The sequence below is a fragment of the Grammomys surdaster genome, unplaced genomic scaffold (genome assembly GCF_004785775.1).
Source record: "Grammomys surdaster isolate TR1022 unplaced genomic scaffold, NIH_TR_1.0 126051, whole genome shotgun sequence".
Lineage (NCBI taxonomy): Eukaryota > Metazoa > Chordata > Mammalia > Rodentia > Muridae > Grammomys > Grammomys surdaster.
The window spans coordinates 2,638,736-2,664,251 of NW_021620862.1; the positions used below are offsets into that span (position 1 = coordinate 2,638,736).

Here is a 25,516-nt window from a genome sequence, read left to right on the forward strand (position 1 = left end):
TTCAAACTTAACTGCTGATGTGGCTGAAAGTAAGCTGGGGTACGTGTTATGTAATATAGGTTTAATATCTCTAAATTAAAATTATTGTATATAAAATGCTTCAAAACACAAAACTTTTAAGTATCAACATGAACAAAACAAATGGAAAATTCTCTACCGGATCTTACGTCATAGGCTCCATTTAAACTCAGGCAAATTAAAAAGGTATAAAATTACCATTGGGCTCTGTGTACAAGGTATATATTGAAAAACTCTAGCAAGCCCAAGCATGGCAAACATGGTTCTGGCAGGCCTTGTCCTTCTTCCCCATTCCCTCTGTTAGATTATATTCCTAAAGCTAGGCCAAGGTCTAGTCCTTTATTTGGTGGCTACTTCCTTCTGAGGCTGACTACCAAGGCATACCAACCCTCCTCCACCCCCACTTTGGCCATGGTAATTAACCTGTCCAATCAAAATTAAACATGTCATACTAACACAGGCAAGTCCTGATTTAAAGTTGATTCAATGATAACAACCTATTACTAAAACTATAAGCAGCTGGTCACGGATGGTGGCACATAACTGTCATATAGGCATTTGAGAAGTGACGAAGCAAAATCATGAATTGGAGGGTATCCTCAGCTTAAGCTTGAGGCCAGCCTGGATTACATGAAACCCTAACTCAAAAACACAGACATGAGTCCTGAGCATTACTATAAGAATCATTACAAGAAAATTTGAAAGGAAAATAAAAATACCAGAAAAGAGTTATGGAACCATTCTAACAGAAATAAGGCATCTATTCAATCCAGATAGTGGGTCTAAGCCATGGATACTAGACTAGAGTTTCAACTTAATTTTTACAAAGTTTCTCAGTTCCACCTATTGGATTATAATTCTACATTATAACCCAACATATTTCTTTCCATGCACTGCTCTGCTTTGCTTTTAAACTCTCAGCTACAATCTTTGCTCCTCCTCTCATTTTTTCTTCTGCTTCAAATCTGCAAGAAGAAATCCTAAAAGAGTAAAATTATCTTATTTGGAGATATATAAAATAATACTTCCTTAGCAAATATCAATTGCTTGTCAATTTCAAAGCCTAATACACAATCTACATTTAATTCCATTTTCTTTATTACAAAATTGTAAGGGAAAAACAATCCCAATGATCTAAAATATAAATCAAATATAAAGATCCAACACGCTGCTAGTCCTTCTATCCCAAATGACAGAAGCTGAGATCAAACTTCATGTACTTTGTAGAAGAAGGAATTATCTGTTTAAAAATGTTCTTTAGAAAGTTTATGATTTTCATACATGTGCTTAGTAATAATGCTTTTCTTATTCAATAAATTACAGATCTATCTTCTTTAGAGACATATGCTTTAAAATACATTATTACAGACTTACAAGTATATTAGTACAAGAAAATGGTTTAAAAACTTTTTAGTACAAAGAAACCATAGACAGCTTGTAAAGTATTTTTATTATGAGAATAATATAAAACTTGAGTTTCTACTGAAGGTATGGACCTTTACTGGTTGGGATTCTTGACTAGTTTAGTAAAATATTTTATAAAACTGTTAAAAACTTAATGGTGGCCTTAAACTCCACTTCTAAGTAGATTCTCATAAAGTTTTTGGGATATACAGAAAACTTAAGTCCTAAAGAAATTCAATTATCACTATTTTCTCTGTTCTTAAAATCTGACATGCATTAGTAACTTACTATCAATGCCAAACACTAGTATTATGTCTATTACAGATTTACACAGACTTTATAGTAAAAGACGGTATGGATCCAGGTCTGACTCTGAGTCCATTTCTGGACCATTTGGTTAGACTTCAGCACCATGATTTAGGTTACCAATTAGAGCCAGTAGTATTCAGTCTGTTCACAATCTCTTGTGATATATAACTATAATTCTAGCTCCAACTGGCTTCTTATGTTCAGCACTAAAATATGACTATGTTATACTATGTGAACACTTATTGTAAGAACTCAAGTAAATATAAATACAATGAAAAGCATCACTCTAGAAGCATATATAAAAAAGAATATCTTTGCAAATCATGCAGCGGAGATAAAATATTGTATTGGCTTTACTTTTAAATGTTTTAATGTAATATCTATAATGAACTGGTTGTTTTCTCTTAATATTCTGTTAATACACAGTCTTCTTAAAGTGTAATTAAATGATACAGTACATATATAATAATGGATTTAAAACACTATAATACTGCTAAGCTCCATGTGATTCAAAAGTGGATTATATAATCTTCCAGCATAACCTTTTAGGTTAAAAGTATTTAGTCATTTGCAAAGGTCAAAGTCTAGTGTTGTGTATCATAGTATTTAAAACCACTAAAATCTATCAAATTCCCATTAGAAAAAATTTTATTGTATGCTATCTGTACTGAGGTACATGTATTGGGAATATCTGTAAGAAAAACCTTTTACAAACTAAATGACCACCTATGCTCTATTTTGCGTATACATTATATATTCAGGATTAACCTTGTTTTTTATTTAAATACAGATAAATAACTATGAATGAAATAAGTCTACATTGAAAAATGAAAAGATGGATCTACCAGAACACAAACCACTTTTTGTAATAAAGTTTAAGACTACACTTCTCACTGGGCAGTGGTGGTGCATGCCTTTAATCCCAGCACTTGGGAGGCAGAGACAGGCGGATTTCTGAGTTCAAGGCCAGCCTGGTCTACAGAGTGAGTTCCAGGACAGCCAGGACTATACAGAGAAACCCTGTCTCGAAAAACCAAAAAAAAGAAAGACTACACTTCTCAATTACAAATATTTCAAGTATTCTTCAATGCTTAGTAAGTTTTTTTAGGTGTTGTTGTCAACATTCCATAAAAAATAGAATTATGTCAGTCATCTATTCAGATTTAAAGCCTTTGAAAATAATTTTTCTCACATTATCATAACTTACCACTACCACTACTCTGTTAGAGCACTGAACACCACCCCCGTAGTTTTGTTCTTCCTTTCATATTTTTCATGAAAAACATCAACAACATCATCAACAACAGTTGTTCTCTTGCTTATATTCTTTTAAAAAATAAAATCTTAAAGTCTGAATGCTGTCAGTACAGTTCTACTGACAAAATAGAGATAGCTAAGGATGCAAATTGCTAGGATGGCTTGGGTTTAGAGTCTCTTGTAGAGTAAACAGAGACAAAAGCAACACCAATCCAAATAACAAACAAAACCAAGGTAAAACAAAGTCTGGAGCCACTGTTCTCCTTCTTCTCACTCTTCTCTATTTGGATTAATGAAAGGTTTGACTGCCAAAAATGAAAGGACTTGTGTTTATAGCACAGTGCCAGGGATAACATTCTGAGGAGACAAACTTGTTCTAGTTCTTTGGTAGCACTTGATCTTGTACAGCAAGAGGGGACAATGACAGGACCAAAGCAATACTTGCTGGCACCCATGATCAGAACAGTCTGTGTCAGGATTATCTGACTACAAGTGCATATGAGCACATGGTTCACAGATTCCTTTGCTCTAATTAGACTGAGATGGTTTGCATATGCATGGCCCAGGGAATGGCACTATTAGGAGGTGTGGCCTTGTTGGAATAGGTGTGGCATTGTTGAAGGAACTGTGTCACTGTGGGAGTGGGCTTTGAGACCCTCCTTCTAGCTGCCTGGATGACAGTCTTTTATCCTTTTTGCCTTCGGAACAAGATGTAGAACGCTCAGCTCCTTCTCCTGCACCACGCCTGACTGTACACTGCCATGTTTCCTGCCATGATGATAATGGACTGAGTCCCTGAGCCTGTAAGCCAGCCCCAATTAAGTACTGTCCTTTATAAGAGTTGCTTTGGTTATGTTGTCTCTTCACAGCAGTAAACCCTAACTAAGACACAGTCCAACTACCTTAAAACCCTTAGTAAGCTGTCTCAGTAAAAGCCTCATCACACACTGGAACATAGAAAAACAACATCAAACTATGGTAAATGTTGATGTTGCTCTGAAAGCATTGTGGACTATTGTACATACACTCTAATGTTGCAAGAATAAAATCTAATGTCTTAATGTAAAGCCAAAACACAATTAGCATATAGCGTAGTAAAAATCTTTAGGCAACATAAGCATTCTGAGTAAATTTTTAAAATTTAGAAATTAAAGCAATTCAGCATTGCCAAGGAATTCATAGTTCCCAGGAAATAAAAAACAAATGCTATCTACCAAGTCTAGCCTAACGGCTAGGTTAGTTATCTTTCTGCCGACAGAAAGTCTACTCCCAAACTGTTACTGTCTGAAATGCAGTTAAAAGTCGCACAGACAAAAGGGACGAGAGAGGCGTGTCATGACAAGACACAGAGGCCTTGTATGGAAAAGCATCATCAATGCTACGATGTCTACCACATTTTCAAGTTTTAGAATGTGCTACGGTTTCCTTCCGAGTCCCGAATAACTAACTGCTACCACTGGCAAGTGGGACTGGATGCTTATAACTTCATAGATGGAAGAGGACCCTGCTCCAGGCACTATCAAACCTGGATCTCTTCAGAATGTCTTATTTGAACCCCAAGATCATTGGGGCTCTCCTGCCAATTTCTGAAGACATCATCTATTTCTGCTTGGCAGCTCTGACTGTTGTTTGAGCCATACATTCCATTGTGGTGAGCTTTGCCTTTGAGAAGGGAGTCACTCTCTCTGGTCAAGGACTCCTCTTGGGACTATAGTTGATACCACAGTGCCCACCATCAGAGTAAAGGTTTGATCGACACCTGCCTCCTCTCAGAAGTGAGATTCTGCCTTGGAGCAGGGGGCTGCTCCCTAGTAACAAACACACAGTCAACAAATGCTTGTTGAATAATGATCAGATGAACAGGGCTTCTTTTCTAGCCAGCAGTAAGTCTGTTTCTCCTTCCCTCCGATTTTCTGACGATTTCTATTTCCATTTCAACAGTTGGTTGATAGTGAAGAAGCATTGTCCGGACATGTTTTCTAGGCATTTGTTGCTTCTGTGTGTTCACTTCTTCAAAATATAGTTCATCATAAAGCTTTACTTCATGTGTATGAAGGGCTTTGCTACTGGAAAGTTTTCCTATTTTCTTACTTGAAATGTTATTCTATTTTGGTCTCTTCACACATATGTATTTTTCTCCTCATGTACTAAGTTACCTATGCTTTCATTAACTATTAATAGGTATAAATACTATCTTTATGCATGAAAATTAGATCTAGCAGAGAAATCCATTCAGAAACCAGAGGAGTTGTGGGTGGGTGTGACGTGTGAGCAGCAGGGGGTCTGGAAACAAACTATAGTCCCAGGAGGAGTCCTTGACAACAGAGGGTGACTCCCTTCTCAAAGGAGAAGTTCACCACAATGGAATGTATAATTCCAAACAACAATCAGGGCATACTAAGACAAGCAGAAGATGATGACTGGGAGATGCTGAACTTGAAGTTCATTTCCCAAGCTAACATTAACTGCAAATGCTAGATATCTACCATCACTGACATCATCACCATCATCATCACCACCATCATCATCACCTCCGCCATCACCAACATCAGCAGCATCACCATCATCACTATCATCCTTTGTGTTTCACCAAGGTTTAAACTTTTTAAAATATATAACTTATACCAATTCAAGATGTCATCTTAGAAAAAAACAATACAAAGTATTTCTTACTTCTATTATGACATTTAAGGAATTGTATCTTTGTTTAAATGTTTTCCTTTATAAAACAAGATTATGGTAATTTATATATATTGTAACTCAGGCTTTAAAAATTTAAAAGACAAGGGTTTTAGAAGCAATTGTCAAGAAACTACAATTGTCTTCTTTGGAATATCATGTCTTCGGTAATTTTACATGAAGGGTAGGCTTGGTTGATCCTAATTCACCCACTCCTGTTTTCAATGTCTGTTACCACATTTCAAGCTATGATAATTACTTTTCTCAGCCAGGCGATGGTGGTGCACACGTTTAATCCCAGCTCTCTGAGTTCGAGGCCAGCCTGGTCTACAGAGTCAGTTCCAGGACAGCTAGGGCTACACAGAGAAACCCTGTCTTGAAAAAACAAAACAAAACAAAGCAAACAAACAGAAATAAACTACTTTCTCAGTGAAAAAGGCACCCCTTCACTGAAAATGCTAGCAGTTAGCCAGCAGTTTGGTCTTGGCTCGATGGAAGTCATGAAGATGTGTGCCTAGAAGGCAGCCTTGTATTAGCCTTCTTACTCCCAATGCTGAGTTTTAAAAGTGTTTCTTTTGAAAAAATATAGTGACATGAATTTGATCTAAGACACTTCCGTCTGACTCTGATTGCTGGAAGAAAAATAAAACCCACTGAGGGTTGTGGTCACTCCAGACAGCTCTCCACACCTGGTTCCCATCTCCTCTCCTGAAAACTAACAACACTTGAAATATTCCAAAGTTCTGTCTGTATACAATGACGTTACCAGAAGCTGAGCTGATTGATGGCTTTTCCTGTCTACTAGTGACCTCTGTCACGGTCTTCAAATCTGTCAGTCACCAAATGATTCACGATTATGTTCATTGGGCAAATTTTAGAGAAAACAAACAAATAAAAACCGTAAACCAGAAATAGTTCATTGTGGATATTTATGTAGAAGTCATTTCAGTTTGTTTTCCAAATGTACATGGTGATTTCTTTTTGTTCATATTCATCATTGATGCGATTTGTAACTGATTTTTAAAATACTCAAGTCATTAAATACCTTCTAGACATAAAAAAGAAATTAAAATAAATTATTCTAAATAATTTAAATATTTTATATTTATATAAATAATTTAAATAAATTAAAATAAAAAATTAAAAAAAATCTTAGAATTAAACAAACTCCTTAGATTTTAGCTACTATGGCTTCTGTTAATTCTAAAATGTTTAAATGCAGGGTTATTAATTAATCACATGTATAATGAGAGTTTTACTTTCTGTATATCTTTAAAGGTAATAATAAGTAGTTATTTAATATTCATAATAATCATGTTTTGACTAAGGAGCTGAACTAACTGCATTTAATGAATTTACAAAAGTGTAAGCAAAGCCGGGCAAGGTAGAGCATACCTGTAACTCCAACATTTGAGGCGTATAAGAAGAATCCCAAATCAATGGCCAATTCATCTTAGATTTTATAGCATACTGTCTCAAAAACCAAACAACAGCAACAGAAACAACAACAAAAAAAAAGGTAAAAATATGCCTGTTCAAAGTTGCCTACAGATTAGTAGCCTATCTGTAGATCAGATTGCTCCTGCAGATTAATAGGAGAATAATCTGTACACAAATCTTGTACCAAACAAATCTTAACTATATGGAGTTAAAATACCTTTCAAAAGTTATCCTTCCCAGCTACGAGAAATCTTAGAAAATGGGAAGGGACCAAAATCAATGGATTCTGCTCTATGTCAACAGCATGAACATTATTATTTTTTTTTTTTTTTTGGTTTTTTTGAGACAGGGTTTCTCTGTGTAGTCCTGGCTGTCCTGGAACTCACTCTGTAGATCAGGCTGGCCTTGAACTCAAGAAATCCACCTGCCTTTGCCTCCCAAGTGCTGGGCTTTAAGGCATGCGCCACCACTGCCCGGCAACATTAAATAATTTAAGTGAAAACAAAAGGAAAAGTCTGATAGAATAGTAATTCTTTTAATAAAACATTTAATTAAGACCTGAGGATTTCATTTCTTAGATAATTTGTACAAATAAAGAAATGAACTTTTGTTATTAACCTGGAATGTTTTTAATTTTTTTAAAAAACAGTTGTTTTATTTTATATGTATGTGTGTTCCTTAGTGTATGTCTGTGCACCAAATAGAGCAAGAGCTTGTGGCACTCAGAAGAGACACTGGCTGTTCAGGAACTGGACTTATAGTCATGAGGTGTTATGTGGGTGCTGGGAACCAAACCCAGACTTTCTTCTCCTTTGTCATTTAACTGCTTAGCCACTTCTCTCCAGCCCCAATAACTGGTAATTCTGATAAAAGAACAAAAACCAACCTGGCTATCTCTTCTCGATGGGCAGTCCAATCTCGGATATAGTCTTCCTGTTCTTTAATTCGGTGCTTGAAGGAAGAACTAGCAGGCATTGCTGATCCAGTACTCTGCATGCGAGTGGTTTTCAGGGCTGGAGAAGTACGCAGACGAGTATGTTTAGGGGAATTACGGTTTGATCCAAACTCATCTTCTGAGGTGGAAGCATAATCAGTAGGAAAGCGCCTCCATCTTGAATTTACTAAATTTGTTTAATTATTAAAAAAAGAGTTATTATGTGATCATTTTAAAATTTTAAAATAAAAATCATGATTTCAAAATCATCACGAGAGTTCACACACAGCACAATTTTCAGTAAGTGACACACATACCTCACAAAAAATTCCTAAGTCTACTACTCCTTAAAGATAGAAACATACATTGGTGAATTAATAAAAACAATGATTAAAAACAATCCAAAGACCGTGTTTTTCATAGTGTAGTGAATAAACATTCAGATGAAGTTCACTAATGATAAACAAGCTCAGTCATAAATGCTTTAACAGAGTTGTTTTTCAGTTGCACACACTTCTTAAGTAGCAATATGGATGCTTTTTAAATGACAGCAAAAACACCAACAAGACAAAAATAAAAAGGGAAAAGACTTCCTCATGCCACATGGACTTTGAACACAGAGATGAAGAAAACCCTCTTTTCCCAACATATATATGTGCATAATTCCTGCTCCAGAAATTATGCCTTTATGGCAGAAAAAAAAACATTACCTCTGTCATTCAACATCCTGTTATGCTATGGTTGGAAAAAACCTTTTTACATGGTAAAAGAACACAACAAAGCATCTTCAGTACAATTCTTTGCTGCTTTAACACCAAAAACATATGGTCAAAATAGACAATGGTGTAAAATCTACAAAGCATGAGACTACAAAACCTAGTCTCACAATCACTGACATTTAAGGCACAAGAGATAATTCAGACTGTCATTAAGGAGAGTGGCAATTACTTTCTCACTTACAGTTAGTAAAGACATTTACAAATGTTATTGCTGACACACTGAAAACCAGAAGACAAATTAATGTAGACATTTTACTAGTTAATAGGAAAATCAAACATACAAGTAATTTAAGTATAAACAAGTAAAGAACAGAGAAGGTAATGTCTAATTCATGGTAAACTTCATTAAGGGCAGAAAATGTTTAACAAGTAATGTATACCTAGAACTTAGATGACGTTGTCCGGCTAGCAAGTGATTAAGAATAGTTCTGAATAATGAGCTTGACCGACTCCATATGGTAGGTAAGTGAAGCCCAGAATTTCCTCAACCTCCACTGGAATTTCATACTTTTCCTGATACTTCTTCCCCAAATTGTACTTTCCTTGAAGTGGGCTGGTTCTTAGATAAATCTGATATACACTGACACAGGAGATGGCTTAAAGTTAAGAAATCTATAGAGGGAATATGGTACTCATACAACTACTGGCATCTCCTGGGGTTAGGATCTAGACTGATGGATGCAGAAAAATAAGCATATATAGAGAAAGCCCATGGTTCTCTCTAAAAAACTTATATAAACACTTTTTTTTTGAAAAGGGATGTGATAGCTAATATTTCATCATAAATTTCACAGGATTTCAAATCATCATGGGAACACAACCCTGGGTGTGTTTATGAGCATGTTTCTAGAAAGGTTTAGGCAGGGAAGACTGACTAAACCCATGGGCTGTAGTTCCATATGAAAGGAAAAAAAGAGAACGTGAAATGACACGAAAATAAAAGATAAAAGGTTTTAAGATTTGTTTTTACGACAGGCAGTGGTGCACGCCTTTAATCCCAGCACTTGGGTGGCAGAGGCAGGCGGATTTCTGAGTTCGAGAGTTCAAGGCCAGCCTGGTCTACAGAGTGAGTTCCAGGCCAGTCAGGGCTACACAGAGAAACCCTGTCTTGAAAAAACCAAAAAAAAAAAAATAAATAAATAAAAATAAATTTATTTTTACCTATCCAGATTAAATTTTAAAAAACTGCTTTCATTTTCTTAAACTTTCTACTGTCTACAAAAATATATTTAATTTATATAATTATATTGATCTTACTAGATCACTAAATTGAAAATCCATACTGAGGATGTTTAAAATATCAATGTCTAATTTGTTGATTGGTGAAGCACTAGTTATCAATATATATTAAAATGAGAGCAAGTTTCACGATTATTTTAATCTTGTAGGCCATAAGAAACTGATTTGTTTATAACATAAATTTATATTAACATAGCAAACAGAATCATGTCTTAAAATATGCATCATATATGTATTTTGTATTCCTTTAGAAATGAAATTATGTATCAAACTTTAATTTGACAATAAATAATATCTGTCCACTCGGCCCAAAAATAAAATTTATTTTAGCTATAAAATATACAATACTACTTCTTTTCTAAAGGTGTAAACAATATTTACTACAAAAATACTATTATCCATTATGTCTAGAATAAAAAAGAATTTATTAATGCATAGCTATGAATATTCATCTTTAATATAATAAAGCTATATTGATCTTAAAATACTATTGATTTAGCAAAAAAAAATCAGAAAATACACACTTTTAAGAGAGAAATTAAAGCACAAACAAGTTTTGTTGTATATGTTTATAAGCATTTAGCAGTAAAATCATTTGGGAAAAAAGGAATTCTGAGAACGCTTTTTATTTTCACTGTTCAGGTGAAGGAAAAATGAATATAAGTGTGTACCCACTGTTTAATTTCCAGTTTGCATTTTGATATTTAGAAAAAGGAAAATATTAAAGAAAAAACCTTAAAAATATTAACAATTTCTAAACTGTGTTCTTAAAACAATGAATATCAGCTACTTTATTAGTTGTAGTGGTGCTGTATGAAACAGGGTCTTGCTCCATACAGTCCAAGCCTGGAACACATTAAGTAGCAAGGCTGGCCTGGAACTTAATCATGTCTCCTTCCTTAAGCAACCCATATTCTGGAATTAAGGGTATTCACCGATGCTGTTGGTCCTTATTTTGATAAGTGATGCTGTTGGTCCTTATTTTGATAAGTTAGGCTCCTTAATTTTAATTACCAAAAGAATATGGGAGAAAGGAAAGTCATTAAACCCTTGGAAGCAAACTGTACCAGAAAAGCATAAAAGAATTGCTACCAATGTTTACCACATTAAGTGAAAGGAAAAAAAAAACATTAATGACTTAGTCCAAAATACTACAGAATACTTTTTACGTATGTCAATATGGACTGTATCATAGGTGGTAGATAACTTCAATGTCTTTAGTGTTACATGGAGAATAGAAACATTGACCAGTATGATTCTATGTTCTTTTAAGCCTTCTTTTTTTCTTTTCCCCCTCAAGATAATACAGTTATCTTAAATAAAAATGTTACAGCATCAAAAACATTCAAGTGTTAAAAATCAAACAAATCTTCTAGTAATCATTCCATCTAACAACTATTTAGTATATTCTTTACTGACATGGACTGGATAAAATAGCATTTCAATGCTTTAGTGAACAACACCAAAACTATTTCATATCCACCTTGCATATATTTCTAGTAATATCATAACAGATAGTAGCTGTCTTATGGAAGCTAGGATACAGTAACATTTCTTAACAGAGTAGCAACAGCTAGTAAAAGGTTCTGGATTATCATTCTGCCCCAAGATTTGATCAGGGCAGGTTATTTCATCTCCTGGCACCAGGTCCCTAAACATCCTTTCTAGATCTTAAATTCTGTAACTGTAATTATGTAATATCTAACTACTAAGTATAAAGAGTAAAAGTAACATTTAACTCAATTTTCCCTAGGGAATTTCATTAAGAAATTCAAGGGTTTATTATCTGTTTTAGATACAGAGGGGTACCAAGATCTGTATTCAAAGCAGAAATAAAAATTACTGTCTATATATAATATGAAATCTTATACTTGTTTCTCAGACTTGCCAAGTGGTTCTATTTGGACCATATCTTAAATAAGCCCCTTCATGCTAAAGAGTAAGGAATAAGACTATTCATGTGGTAAGAGCTAGTCAATGGTCAGAGAAAAAGCTACATCATGATCCTTGCAATACACAACTTACATCGAAGCTCATGTTAGGATGGAAGGAGACATATCTTAATGTGTTAAATGGAAGTAAGATGGTAGAACAAGCACTGTTGCAGAAGAAATCAGGGAACACAGCTCAGAATGCAGCAACACAAAGGGATTGAACTAAGAAGGTAGAGCCATAAAAGATAAATGAATAACAATACCTGGTAATCAACTGATTGATAATCAAAGACTGACATGTGGAAACAGGCCAGAATAACAGAAACTATCATTTATCCTTGAGTAAGTTTTAGTCTACATTTGGTCCTTTCATAGGCTATGACTGTCATTACCACAGCCACTGACCAGCAGAGATGGAACAAAACAGGAGTAGACAAAAGCAGCAGTGAAAAGGAGGGACAGAAAGTGGGAAAAGAAAAAAAAATTTACAAGTACCATTGGTTTGGTTTTGAGTCATGAAGGATGTATTATAAATTAAGCAAAAGTAAAATGAAGATTACACACCAATGTTCCTCCACTTTTAACTCAAGACTTAGGGCTCACTTAGCTTGCTGGTAAAGAATCATAAACTTTTAAGTCTGGGAACAGCTGGCCTACCCTTACTGGCCTATGCGGCCACACCCATAATGCAGCTGATTGTGAGGTAATAAGAACATGCTTGGAGGATACACACAAATAGCTAGCTGCCTCCCAGCTGTAGCCACATATTCTCAGTGGCTCCAGCTTAAATACAAAGTGCAGACCAGTAAGTCAACAGCACTTCCTTGCTTGGAGACAGTAAGTAGTGATTTTAGTGACAGTCAGATTTAACTCAAATGCTACAAGAGTACATTGTAAGATAATGCTCACGATTACATTTCCAGTTTAATTTGACCCACACATGCTTAGTGACTGCCCCATGAATCCATTCTCCCACTGAAATAAATGAAGTTAATTTTCAACAGCTCCGACTACAAATGTGTAAGTATAAGAAACGTTTTTTAATCCGCTGTTTATTTCCAAAAGGACTGAAAAGGTATATTATCTCTCTTCAAGTTCATATGAAATCTGAAACACCTAGTTTTAGGAGCATAACATTATTCTTAAAATAATAATTCCTAATATAATTCTGATAAACAAATCCAACATTATCAAATGAAAAAAATTCCTAAATCTGTTCAGTTAATATCTTATTTTGAAATCACTACTTTGTCTAAGACTTTAATTGGAATTTTACATTTTAATGTAGAAGGAGATGTTAATTCTCTAATTTTAACTTTATTTTTCAATTATTTTGCTAAGACGGCTAGAAATTTAATTCTTAAATATAAAGAGCCCACACAGAGAACATACTAATGTTAATAAAAATCTAGATCCAATTACCTGAAGGCGAGCCATGAGTGGAGGTCATGCTTTTGACCTTGGAGTCTGATAGCCGAGAGATACTGTTAGCTCTAGTTCTAGGCGAAAGTTTATCTGATGGCACTAGTCTGGCTCCACTCCTAATGACAGCTTCTGCAGTGCGTGAAGATGCACTGCTTCTTGAAATTGTTGCTTCAGAGTCACTACGGGCAGATAACGAGCCCAGTCTTGTTCTTCGAGGCTGAGCCAATAAATCAATCCTAGAGATGGTTCGCCTTCCTGTTGGTGGTTTTGATGTGGAACTTGTAGTGGACACTTCAGAAGCAACAGATGCTTTGTCAGCATCAGCAAGTTCACTGTCAGAAGCTTCACCAAGCCGGGCTCTACGCAGGAGGGAAGTCCTGGTGGGCCGTGGCCTTGGGAGAGTGGTGGATTTACTTGCTGAACCTGAGGCAACAGGAGAAGTCTTAGACTTTGCTGCTTTGCTTCCTTCCAGCTTGGAATGTATATTGTGTTCATCGGCTGAGGTAAGTGGAGTCCTTCCATGAGATTTGCAGGAGTATGTTTCCTGGTCAGATGACATAATGTCAGAAATAGCAGAATGAGGTACACTAGAGGTCTGGTCATCATCTGTTAAGTCTATGGAAGGCTGACGGATTCTTCCACTGGACTGTACAAATTTGCGACCATCTGCTCTTGCACCTATATCTGTAGAGCGGCTTTTTGCTTTCTTTTCAATTTTCTCCCTACTGCCTGACTTTGTAACATCTTTGGATGGGGAACTTGTAGAACACCTGTCTTTATAGAGACTAGTGAAACTCTTCCGCTTTTGAGTGGACTTTCTTTCTGTCTCTCCAGTAACCAGACTAATTGTACTGGCCGTGTCTACATCAGATTCTGGTGAAATTGAATTGTCTCTATTGTAACTGGGAGTATCTGGGCCTTCATCAGTTTTATTATTATCTTCACGCAGTTTAGCTTCTAGAAAAGCCATCACTGCTTCCGTGTCTTTTAGAATCAATGTTGTGTCCATGCTAGAATCGGTATCCAAAGAGTCACTCCTTTCTCGAAGTCTACTTGCAGACGCCAGTGCTAAGGCAGTGGGTGCAGATGAATTCTGCTTATTGATATGGGGGATAAGTTCTATGGGGACGTTTGAACTGGGCTTGTCTATGGTGAAACTCCCTTGCCGCACTAATGACTTGGAAGATTCTTTCTTGTCTCCTTTTGAAGTCTGACTTTTTGGAATTTCCTCAGCTTTTCTTCTTTTGCTTTCATTTTGTATTACTCTTTCTCCTTTGCTTGTAGAATGCCCTGAAATTTTTTCTACAAGTTGGGACTCTTGCTTAGACGCTTCCTCCCTACATTTATCTATATGGCCTAAAGCATTTTTTGAAGAAAATTTAGTAGGAGTCCACTGGGCCTGCTCCTGTTGTTCCTGCTGCTGGATTTTAGCCAATGTTTGCTTTACCAAAGAAGTTTCCTTATCAGTTTCGCCCTTCTCCTTGCTAGACAAGCTTCCTGAGTGAAGGAGGGCTTTACTATTTCCACCAGTTTTAGGACTCTCGCCATTGACCGCCCTGCTCATTTTACTCAGGCCTTGGTCTGCATTGTGCTTCTCAATTTGGTATACCTGGGCTTCTTTTTCCTGCAGTTCCGTGTCTTGCTTTTCTCCTATCTCTGACCTCTGTGTAATGACTTTTGTCCTGGAGCTCTCGAGAGGCTTCTCTTCATTTGGGAGCTGGGGAAGAGTTCGCCTCTTCCTCTCTCCCTGACTAGCCAAGGAAGTTGCACAACTAGTACTTCTTAGAGAAACACCAGCTTCAGCAGTATCTGTCTCTAAAATAAAAATACCAAAGCAGAAATTCATGAGAGAAAAAGTACACACATAAAAGAAATGTCAACTAGTTACAGCACAGGTTTAAATATGAATAAAATGAATGCCTTCAGTGCGAAAATTTGTACTTCCTAAGTTAAGAAAAAAAGGCAAAATACCTTAGTAAGGTATTAAAAAAAACAAAACAAACAAACAAACAAAAAAACATGTAAAGGCTTGTATATGCTTGGGCCAGGGAATGGCACTATTAGGAGGTGTGGCCTTGTTGGAGTAGGTGTGTCACTGTGGGTGTGAGCTTTAATATCCTAGTCCTAGCTGCTTGGAAGTGAGTAGTCTGCTAGCAGCCTTCAAATGAAGATGTAGAACTCTCAGCTTCTGCTGTAGCATGCCAGCCTAGATACTGCCATGTTCCTACCTTGATGATAATGAACTGAGCCTCTGAACCTGTAAGCCAGCCCCAGTTAACTGTTGTCCTTTATAAGTGTTATATTGGTCATGGTGTCTCTTCATAGTAGTATAACCCTAAGACAATCCATATCAATAAAAAAATGTGAAAATAGTAAAAAGTGACAGGACTGGTCATATTTTTTACAAACCAAGGGACTTTCAAACCATAATTTTCTGGTATATTAAGGCAGTTTATTAAAATAAATGACTCCTTTCTTTTTTTCAATTTAGCAAATCCCAATGCAAAAGTAAATACTTCTGAAGCAACAAGACAGATAAAAAAAATTTTGATCATATTTAAAAGAATTTAAAAATGAGGGGATCTTATGTGAGTCTTTGTTTTACATTTTAAATGTGTAGAATTAACTAAAACTTTAAGTGTAAACTGATAATTTAGAATACTATATACTTACACAGTACAAGGTGACATTATTATTTATAAATGTAATAAAAATAAATCAATATTTGGTACCTTAATTCATAATATAAATTCATACATATATGGCTCATGTGCAAATTATCACCTTATCTTTATGATTATACTATAATGATAATTATATTTTTCTAACAGATCAGCATATCAAAAAGGGTAACTTTTGAAGTTTTAAAATTGTACTTGAACAGCAAAAATTTACAATAAAAAGCAGAGTGCCTGAAAATAAAATACTAAATCTTAGTAGGTATCCTTTTGTCTTTGAAAGGTTCAATTTATGAACTATACCAATGTGTTTAAGGAAAAAGGATTTGGGGTTTGATGGCATAGTATAGCATCTTGTATAATATATACAATAAGGTCCTCAGTTTACTTTATTTAAGCTTAATTTACTTCTAACTATATTAAATTTAGCTTATTTTGTTTTTAAGTACACATGATCCGTTAAAACAAAAAGAAGAGAGAAAAGATAAAAAATGGAGGAGGAGAAAGAAATCACCATTTTCTATAGTTGCAGATAATTCCATTAGCCTTTCTTCTGGATCATGCCTTGTATGATTAGCAGCCAAACTAGCCCACTGTGAAACCCAACGTTTGCTTCCAGATGAAGATATGGCTTCCTATAGGGGAAAAACAGAAAGAGAGCATGCAACAACCCTGCCAATGCTGATTTTCATGAGAGAGAACTTCATTCAGTCACAGTATGTGACATAGAAGCCATGTCTTAAGCTCAGCTTGGTACAACACATTGATTCTTTATGTCTAAATTAAAGACTCTCTAGCTGCTTCTTTCAACCAGATGTTATTATTATTAAGAGTGCAGTATACAGTTTCCTATGCTGCTTATACACTGATATAGTACCAGGTACAATATTTACTGGGCAGCCAGAGGAGTACAGATACATACCACAGCTTTGTAGCTAGTCCAGTGGAATCAGTTTTACTCTACTAAAAGGAAGAGACTCTAAGGGGTTATTAAAGTTACCTGTTAGTCCTCTCCTCTCTAGGAAATCAGACTGGCTTCAGGGTTTCAAGAATTATCAAATATACTAGGTTATATTTTAATAGATTTCAAGAAACTAAAGCCTGATATTTCTGATATTTAAGCTGAAAATAACTCTATGAAATTTGCTATACCCAGTCTGAACCCAGATCCATCTATATTTAGATCTGTCTTTAAAGCAAATGTCTTTTGAACCCTTCTAGCAAAGTGTATGTATCCCATAATTCATGGACATACCTTAGCATCTGTACGCTGAGTGTAATATAAAAATTATCTATCTCAAGCTGTAATCAGAGATGGGACCAGCCTGTGAAACCTAGTAAAGAAAGGGAGTCTGGGGATATATAGCTCTGTGGTACAGCACTTGCTTAGGATGCACAAGGTTGTGTTCAATCTCTAGTACTGTAAACAACAAAGACACCTCTCACCCAAAACTTAACTTAGGCAGCCATTCACTCCAAAAAATGTAAAACTACAAAAGTTCATTTTGAGCTATTTAAAATATACCTTTTTTTTAAAAAAAAAAGTGACTGTGTTAACTGTGATGCCTAGCTGATGCTGATCAAGTAATGACTCATGTAGATAATGTATGGCATCAAGAATAGACTAATATAGTCAGAAGTAGAGAATGATGTAAAGAGGCAAACTGGACACCAAAGTTAGCTGACTTCTTGGACTCCCTTCCAAGGTCTTGCAATACCTGTCTACAACTCTGAGCACCAAAGGCAGTGCCAGATGGATCTACACTACGCAAAGAGCATGCACAACAGAGTGGCTTCACTACTGTATACTTAGGGCAGGTTGTTCTTTGTTTTAATGGCCTGTTACATGATGGCTACAAAGACAGGAACTTACTGGAACTATATGATTTTTACCTGGCATAGATTGAAGGAGAGGAAGGAATCTAAATTTACAAAAACCTTTCCCTGCATTTGTCAAAATACCAACACATTGCCTGGTATCATTATTAATACCACCTGTTTTCAGTGAGTAAACAGAAACTAGAATAAAACTTCCCCAAGTTTAAGAGCAATAAAGAACACTAGAAAGCTGTCATTGGTCTGACAATTTGCAGAAAATAGCAAACCACAGGGGATTTTAATACTCTTCAGTGAATATATATTTATTTTTCCCTAAAAACATTTGTAGGAATATAAATGAAATAATATTATGTAACTTGATTTTCTTTTATTTACACGTTATATTTATTTACCACTCACTATAACTACCTTTTTTCCCTTAGAGAAAATTAATCTAATAAATAAAATGATGAATTCAGAAAAAGGCTGGGGAGATGGCTCAGTGATTAAGAGCACTTGACAAGTGAGTTCAAATTCCCAGCACCCACATAAAAAGTTGGTCATGATTGTGTGTGCCTGTGACATCAGCATCAATGGTAGAGGCAAGCAGCTGGTCAGCCCAGTGAAAGTCCTTGTCCTAAAGGAATATGGCAGAGAGTTATGGGGGAAGACATACATGTGCTCCTCTGGCTCCCACATGCATGTGCAACACATGCACACACGCACACATGTGCACACACACACATCACCTCAAACTAAATATATATATATATATATTTAAAGTCGCTTAAGGTTCAAATTCTGGCTTCACAAATGACAAGATTGAAGTTCCCAGCAAAGTTCATTTCTATGCCCTGCATTTTCCTTATTTGTAAAACTGCTTTAAGGCTTCCTTCCACTAGAAGTTACTGCCTAATATCTGAACAAGTAACACTCCCAGCTTATGCAAGTATTTGATATTTCCTTTTGCTGTAGACTGGAATGGAATTCTGATGTCATAACTATGCGGGCAAGCCATCCTCAGTTGTTCTTACATTAGTCTCCTTACATCCAGGGTACCACACTGCCTCTTACTGCAGTGATCATGTGTACCTCTTTCATCCAGGGTACCACACCGCCTCTTACTGCAGTGATCATGTGTACCTCTTTCATGGTTCCTGCTCAGTCTTCTAATTGCAAACACATAACTCCCAAAGAATATAAACATGGTCTATTTCTTGCTTGGTCTTACTGTGCTTCTTCCAAAGTGAGATATGTAGCTTATTACTTGTTTGGTGAATTGTAATTATTTTCCTCACTAACATTGAAAGGATAATGAAAACTAGAACCTAAACCAAAATTGCTTTATGTTTTCATTCAAAATAAAATAAAAATAGTCCAAATTTAGCTTTTTAAGCATTTCACAAGAGGATATATATAAATACCTAAAAGAACTTCCAAATGATGAAAACTTGTATTTTATGCTATAAGAAGAATTGCATACCTCTGAGTTATGAAACCCAGGTGTACTCAATGGCTTTCTTTCTTCCATTACTACTGCAGCAGAGTTGAGAGCCCAATCTTTTATGAGACCTTTATGCTTTTCATTGATAATAGGCCTATTATAATCCTGATTGTCATCTACTCCAAATACCTAGAAGGAAAAATTTGTTTCAAAATGAAAATAAATGTGGGCACCAGATTAGTGTGTGAATATCAACAGCATCAGAAGCAAATAAAAAAAAAATCCTAAATTAGCCTCACCTAGCGATTTCAGAAACAAGGGAAAATTGTGTAATAACAGGGTGACTCCCAGCTGGACTGGGCAGGAAGCCGGCAGCTGTAGATATGACTATGTTTTTTAATAGTCAGAAAATATTCCAGTTGATAAAATTAAATATTCAAAACACTACATTAGATTTGTTTAAAGGACTTATGACATTAGACATCAATATCATGGAAAGAGTCATGAAAATACTTCAGCACGTTTTCAGCTTGTTTCTTGTTTCCATTTTGGAGAAGCACATTAGAAAAGTAGAAACATGCGCCTCTTCTTATTTGCTTTTTTACTAAAAATGGTTGTTTACATATATAACTTACATTTATAACTATAATTTCCTAAGGTTCCAAACAAATTTTATTGTATGATTTTTTCACACAGAGAATAGCAGCAATTTGTCTGAAATGCAGGTTCCTGACCTACTCACACAGATCAGCTTTATCGATAGGTAAGTGACGATCAAGTCAGCACTTTGAAAGCTCAACACAGCTTTGAAAAGCTCAACACAGTGAATTTATTTTCCCATCAGGCAAGACTCCAGTGTTAGCTACTTTCTGGCACATGAAGGGACCTGGAGATTAGAGCTTGCAGACAGACTAGAAAAAAAGCTATAGTGAATTAACTTAACATTCATTTTACTATTCAGTTTAAACTTGTTTCAACTAAATGAATGATTGTCTCCATATTTACTCATACACATACTGTGTATGGGACATTGTTTATTATAATAAAAATGTATCACTGATCTAGTAATCTGTAGAAATAACCTTTGGAACCTTCATCTTCTATAAGGGAAAACCACTTTCAGTAGTGCCAACACTTTTCACACTGATACACAACTTTTATTTACATATGGGTTGTACGCCTAGCTATATTAGGACATATGTAGTGCACAAAGGTTGTAGGTTGGACATACAGCCAACATAGCAACATACAGAAAAAGAAATTGATGATCATAAAGTGATCTGATAAATTCAGACATGTACATTAGTAAAGCAGAGACCACATCTCTAAATTCAGTGAAATGTGGAAATTTTACCACTAGATGGCTTTATTGCTTAATTTAAAGACAAGTTCCCTACCTCCACCCCCCAAGAATTTGGTTAGAATTATCATTGCTTTAAGTACAGGTTGCACATTATTAACTTTAAGATAGATAAGACCTTTATTAGTACATGCAAACCAGGGTATAGATGGGAATAAATACAGTTTCTTTGCTTCATCATGCTAAACAACAGAGTGAATTAAGCAATTACAGCAGTGCAGCAAAGAAAGTATACCTGTGTTTTTTGACTTTACCCTGATCTATAAGGAAGGCAACACTAGCTGCTGAAGTGGCTTGTGTGTCTTTTACAAAATGGTTCACTTCAAACTTTCTGATTCATTTTGTTATTTTTATATTACTAGAAAAATCTAACTCAAATTTGAAGGTTAAAAAAACATATATAATTTCTTACATTTTGCATCACTGTGGCATGCCAATTTATAGTATCTAATTTAGAGACATTTAATTACATCAGACATAAGTCTGACTTCTTAAAAATATAATCACCAGTGGTTTCTAACCAAAAATATAGTAAATCTCTTCAAAATACTTCTAATAAAAATGACTTGGATATTACCTTATTAATAGACTAGTATTTTGAAAAGGTAACAAGTTATACCCTGAATACTTCAGCTTTAATGGGAGCTGAAGGCAACAGATAGTACTCCTAGAAATTCTCTATAATTCTCTTATCAGAGACATACCTATACATATATCTGTTAGAGAATTGCCAATTATTTCTTTCCCATACAGGGCAAGAAGAATTCCAGTGTGGCAAAAAGCTTTTAGGTTTCATTCACATTTATGATTTAGTTTAATTAATTTATTAATTATTTTTGAGTATCTCATACTGTAATCCAGACTGACCTATATACTCAGCACATTACTCCTGCCTCAGCTTCACAAGAACTGTAATTACAAGATAAATAAGCCACCATGGCCAGCTTTTACAACATATTGAAAAAATTAAGATAACAATGGATAGTCCAGTTTAACCCAGAATGAATTCATCTCTGTGTGCATCTTGTGACATCTCTTGCAGGCACACAGACATTCACTTGTGACATCTTGCATGTGGAAACAGTGTACACTATCGGTATATTCTGAGGCATGCACGTTTTTCTGCACTCTACATAACCTGATAATGGTCTAGAACTGGAGAGTGCTTCAGATACCAAATTTGCAAGGTTTTCCATCTTTGATTCTAGATTCTGTCACTAGAAGATTTCATCCATATGCATTTTGCTATTTGATTTATCACCTGTATAGAAAGTGGCTTGCCTGTCATCATCATCATGAATACCTCAAGATACTTGGAGTTTGTTAGCCTTAACTTCTTTATTTTTTCCCTGCCCTCCTCTGACCTGGTGTTAATCAAAATTCTAAATTTGTTCATAACAAAATCTGGCTCTCTCATCTAGCCAGGACTTCTTTAAGTTGGTCTTCCACAAGAGAAGAGGACATACACCTGTCTAATCTGTATACTTTCTTTCGAAAATCTTCACAGAAGTTTGCTAGTCCACTTCTAATTCTCCCAGGGCAGACGCAAAAGGAGCTCTTTAGGACCTGACAGATTACTGAGATGACTCATGTCATCTAAGGAGAAGAGTGATATTCACATGCTGCCTACCATTGTGTCTTTGATCCAGGTAGATACCATCTCTACCTGGGGCACCTGTAACCTCTCTCACAGATTCTAATGTTGTTGAAAGAAGACAGTACCCTTTGCCTCACACTATTGTGCACCACACTATTGCATGTTCTTTGAACACCCTCATAATCTTTACCTCAGAATAGGTACATATCACATTCAGTGTAAAATTTCCACCTATAACTCAGTGGTTACTCTAAACAAATTAAACAATTGGTTACTGAGGCATGGTACTTACTAATGTAGGCAATTAGGCCAGATACTACAGGATATTTAAAAATCTGTATGACTTAGTTCTTCTTTACTATCAAGGTCTAATAACACACACGCACGCACACACGCACGCACACACACACGAATCCAGAAGAACCACAGAGAGACACTTTATTATAAAAGCCAAACTCCCATGAATATCAGATTATTATACTTTTAGATTCGTGTCAATTTTAATTGACAAAAAAAAAATCCCTTCACATATTAACAGACTGGTATATATAACACAAATGAAGCCTTTGCTTTTGTTTTTTCCCATTACCAAGTTATTATTGTCATTATTACTATTATTATTTTTACTTTTTTTGTTTTTCAAGACAGGGTTTCTCTGTGTAGCCCTGGCTGTCCTAGAACTCACTCTGTAGACCAGGCTGGCCTTGAACTCAGAAATCCACCTGTCTCTGCCTCCCAAGTGCTGGGATTAAAGGCGTGCACCTCCGCTGCCCGGCTGTTGTCATTATTTAAAAGTCCAAACTACAATGACCTAAGTTCCACATCTTTCAATTCAAAATGGTAATAGTGGGCTGGTGACTGGTTGTACTCCATTTTAAAGAGTGGAGTCAAGTTTCATGGATGTTTATATCCCATCTATTAAACAGGTGCACAGATCAAAATTACACTTACTAGTATCAGATGTAGGAAATAGGCTCACTGTGGTAGGAAGTAGAGCCCAGTGTAAAACGAGGGAGAGCAGAAAACTATGTCATAACAATACACATTTAGACAAAATGATAATTTCATATGAATTACTACTTAGTTATTAAAAATATTTTGTTTTGGACTGTGGGTATAGCTTAGTGGCAGAGTGCATATCTTACCAGTTTTAGCACTAAAATGTCCTAATCAGCTAAACTTTAGAATTCATCTCAGGGAAGTAAGAAAGCTAACACCATGCTTTTGTAGGCTTATATTAGTTAAAGAACAGTGATGCACTCACACTTTAATCCTATCAAGGTGTCAAAATAAGAATAAAGTTTCAGACCTGAACCTTTCTTGTCCCCAAGGAACAAGGCCCTGTTGGGTAAGATGAGTTGGAAACCACTAGGACAAAAATTCTACTTCTTTCAAAAAACATTTAACCACTCAAGAACTATGCTGAACTCTAGTGCATGGAGTCAAATAACTCAAGATGATTTAAGAAAGGAGTTTTGATTTTAAACTTATAGTATTTTCCCAGAAAAATATAACAACTTTTAAAAAGATAAATACCTGAAAATTCAATGGAATAAATATAAGTGATTAACACTATAATTCTGATATTTGTAACTAACCTTTCAAATCTAAAGTTTACAAAATTGTTACAAGAGTTCCAAAAGAGGTTAGGAGAGATTATTTACCATTTATTATACTACACATATACATACAGATAAATTTATCTGTCTTTTTTTCATTTTTATGTACATTGTGCTTTGCCCACATATTATGTCTGTATGAGAGTGCTGGATCCCTGGAACTGGCAGTGCAGTTGTGAGCTGCCATTCAGGTGCTAGGAACTGAATCCAGGTCCTTTGGAAGAACAGCCAGTGCTCTCAACAGCTGAGCCACCTCTCCATCTCTAATACAGATACACTCTTTCACAGCATCATTTACAACAGTCAAAAATGGACTCAAACTCAACATCTGTCAATGGATGAATACCTAAAAAGTTTCTATAATAGAATGATTTATGATTCAGTGACATAAAAGACTGAAGTGGCATTCCATGTCATAACATAGATGAATCTTCAAGACAATATTCTAAGTAAAAGTAGCCAGTCATTAAAGGCCACATATAGAATGATTCTATTCATGGGAAGTATCCAGACCAAGTAAATGCAGAGAGACAGAAATCAGATAGATAGTTGGTAAGGTATCAGAACAATGAGAAAAGACATACTTAAGTACAATTTCTTTTTAGAGTTATCAACACATTTTGGAATTAGACAGTGTCATCAATGTACCACAGCTTCCAAGACACTTCCGAGACGACTTTCAACTGATCATCCTTCTGCTGCAGCTTACCAAGTACTTCCGGAATTATAGGTGAATATTAACTGAACTGGACATTCTCAATGGGAATTTTACTCTGATTTTAAAAATAAGGTACCACACAACTCTACCTTTTTCTTCGTGCTTCTTTCTGAATAAAAATAGTTTAAATTCTTTGTTTTCTTTTTTTTTTTTTTTTAATTTTTTTATTGGATGTTTTATTTACATTTCATATGTTGTCCCCTTACCCCATCCCCCACCCACCCAGGAACCCCCAATCCCCTCACACCTCCTCCTTCTTCTTTGTGGATGTAACCTCTATCTACCCCCCCACTCCCACCTCCCCACCCTCAAAACTCCCACCCCCTGGGGCGTCCAGCCTTCATGAGGTCAAGGATCTCATCTTCCACCTGTGCCCAGCAGGGGCCTCCACTCTTATATATTCAGCTAAGGCCCTGGATCCCTCCATAAGTGCTCCCAGGCTGGTGGTTTAGACCCTGGGAGCTGTGGTTGGTTGGTATTGTTGCTCTCCTCATGGGGCCACAAATCCTTTCAGCTCCTTCAGTCTTCACTCTAACTCCTCCATTGAGAACCCCATGATCACTTCAATGGCTAGTTGTGAGCATCTGCCTCTGAATATGTCAGACTCTTGAAGACCTCTGAGGAGACATCCATATCAGGCTCTTATCAGCATGCACTTCCTGACTTCCACATCAGCATCTACCTTTGGTGACTGCACATGGGATGGATACTCAGGTGGAAAGGTCTTCAGACGGCCCCTCCTTCAGTTTTTGTCCCTCGCTTTGTCTCCATATTTATTATGTATATAGCATCCTGCCTGCATGTACATCTGCAGGCCAGAAGAGGGCATCAGATCTCTTTACAGATGGTTGTGAGCCACCATGT

At 35.9% G+C, this 25,516-nt stretch overlaps 1 protein-coding gene across 11 annotated transcripts in view; it reads right to left on the minus strand.

Annotated features, from left to right (window-relative positions):
• Positions 1–25,516, minus strand: part of Cep170 (centrosomal protein 170) — an 87,359-nt gene that overhangs the window by 13,090 nt on the left and 48,753 nt on the right. For 7 of the 11 annotated variants that reach the window (XM_028755232.1, XM_028755231.1, XM_028755230.1 and 4 more), the window contains 4 exons: positions 19,398–19,547; positions 16,611–16,731; positions 13,416–15,233; positions 7,994–8,228 (listed from right to left, as the gene is read on the minus strand). In XM_028755232.1, the coding sequence (XP_028611065.1) occupies positions 7,994–8,228; positions 13,416–15,233; positions 16,611–16,731; positions 19,398–19,547 (2,324 nt within the window). The remainder of the gene's footprint in view (positions 1–7,993; positions 8,229–13,415; positions 15,234–16,610; positions 16,732–19,397; positions 19,548–25,516) is intronic. The other 4 variants (XM_028755234.1, XM_028755228.1, XM_028755236.1 and 1 more) reach the window with 2 other exon arrangements.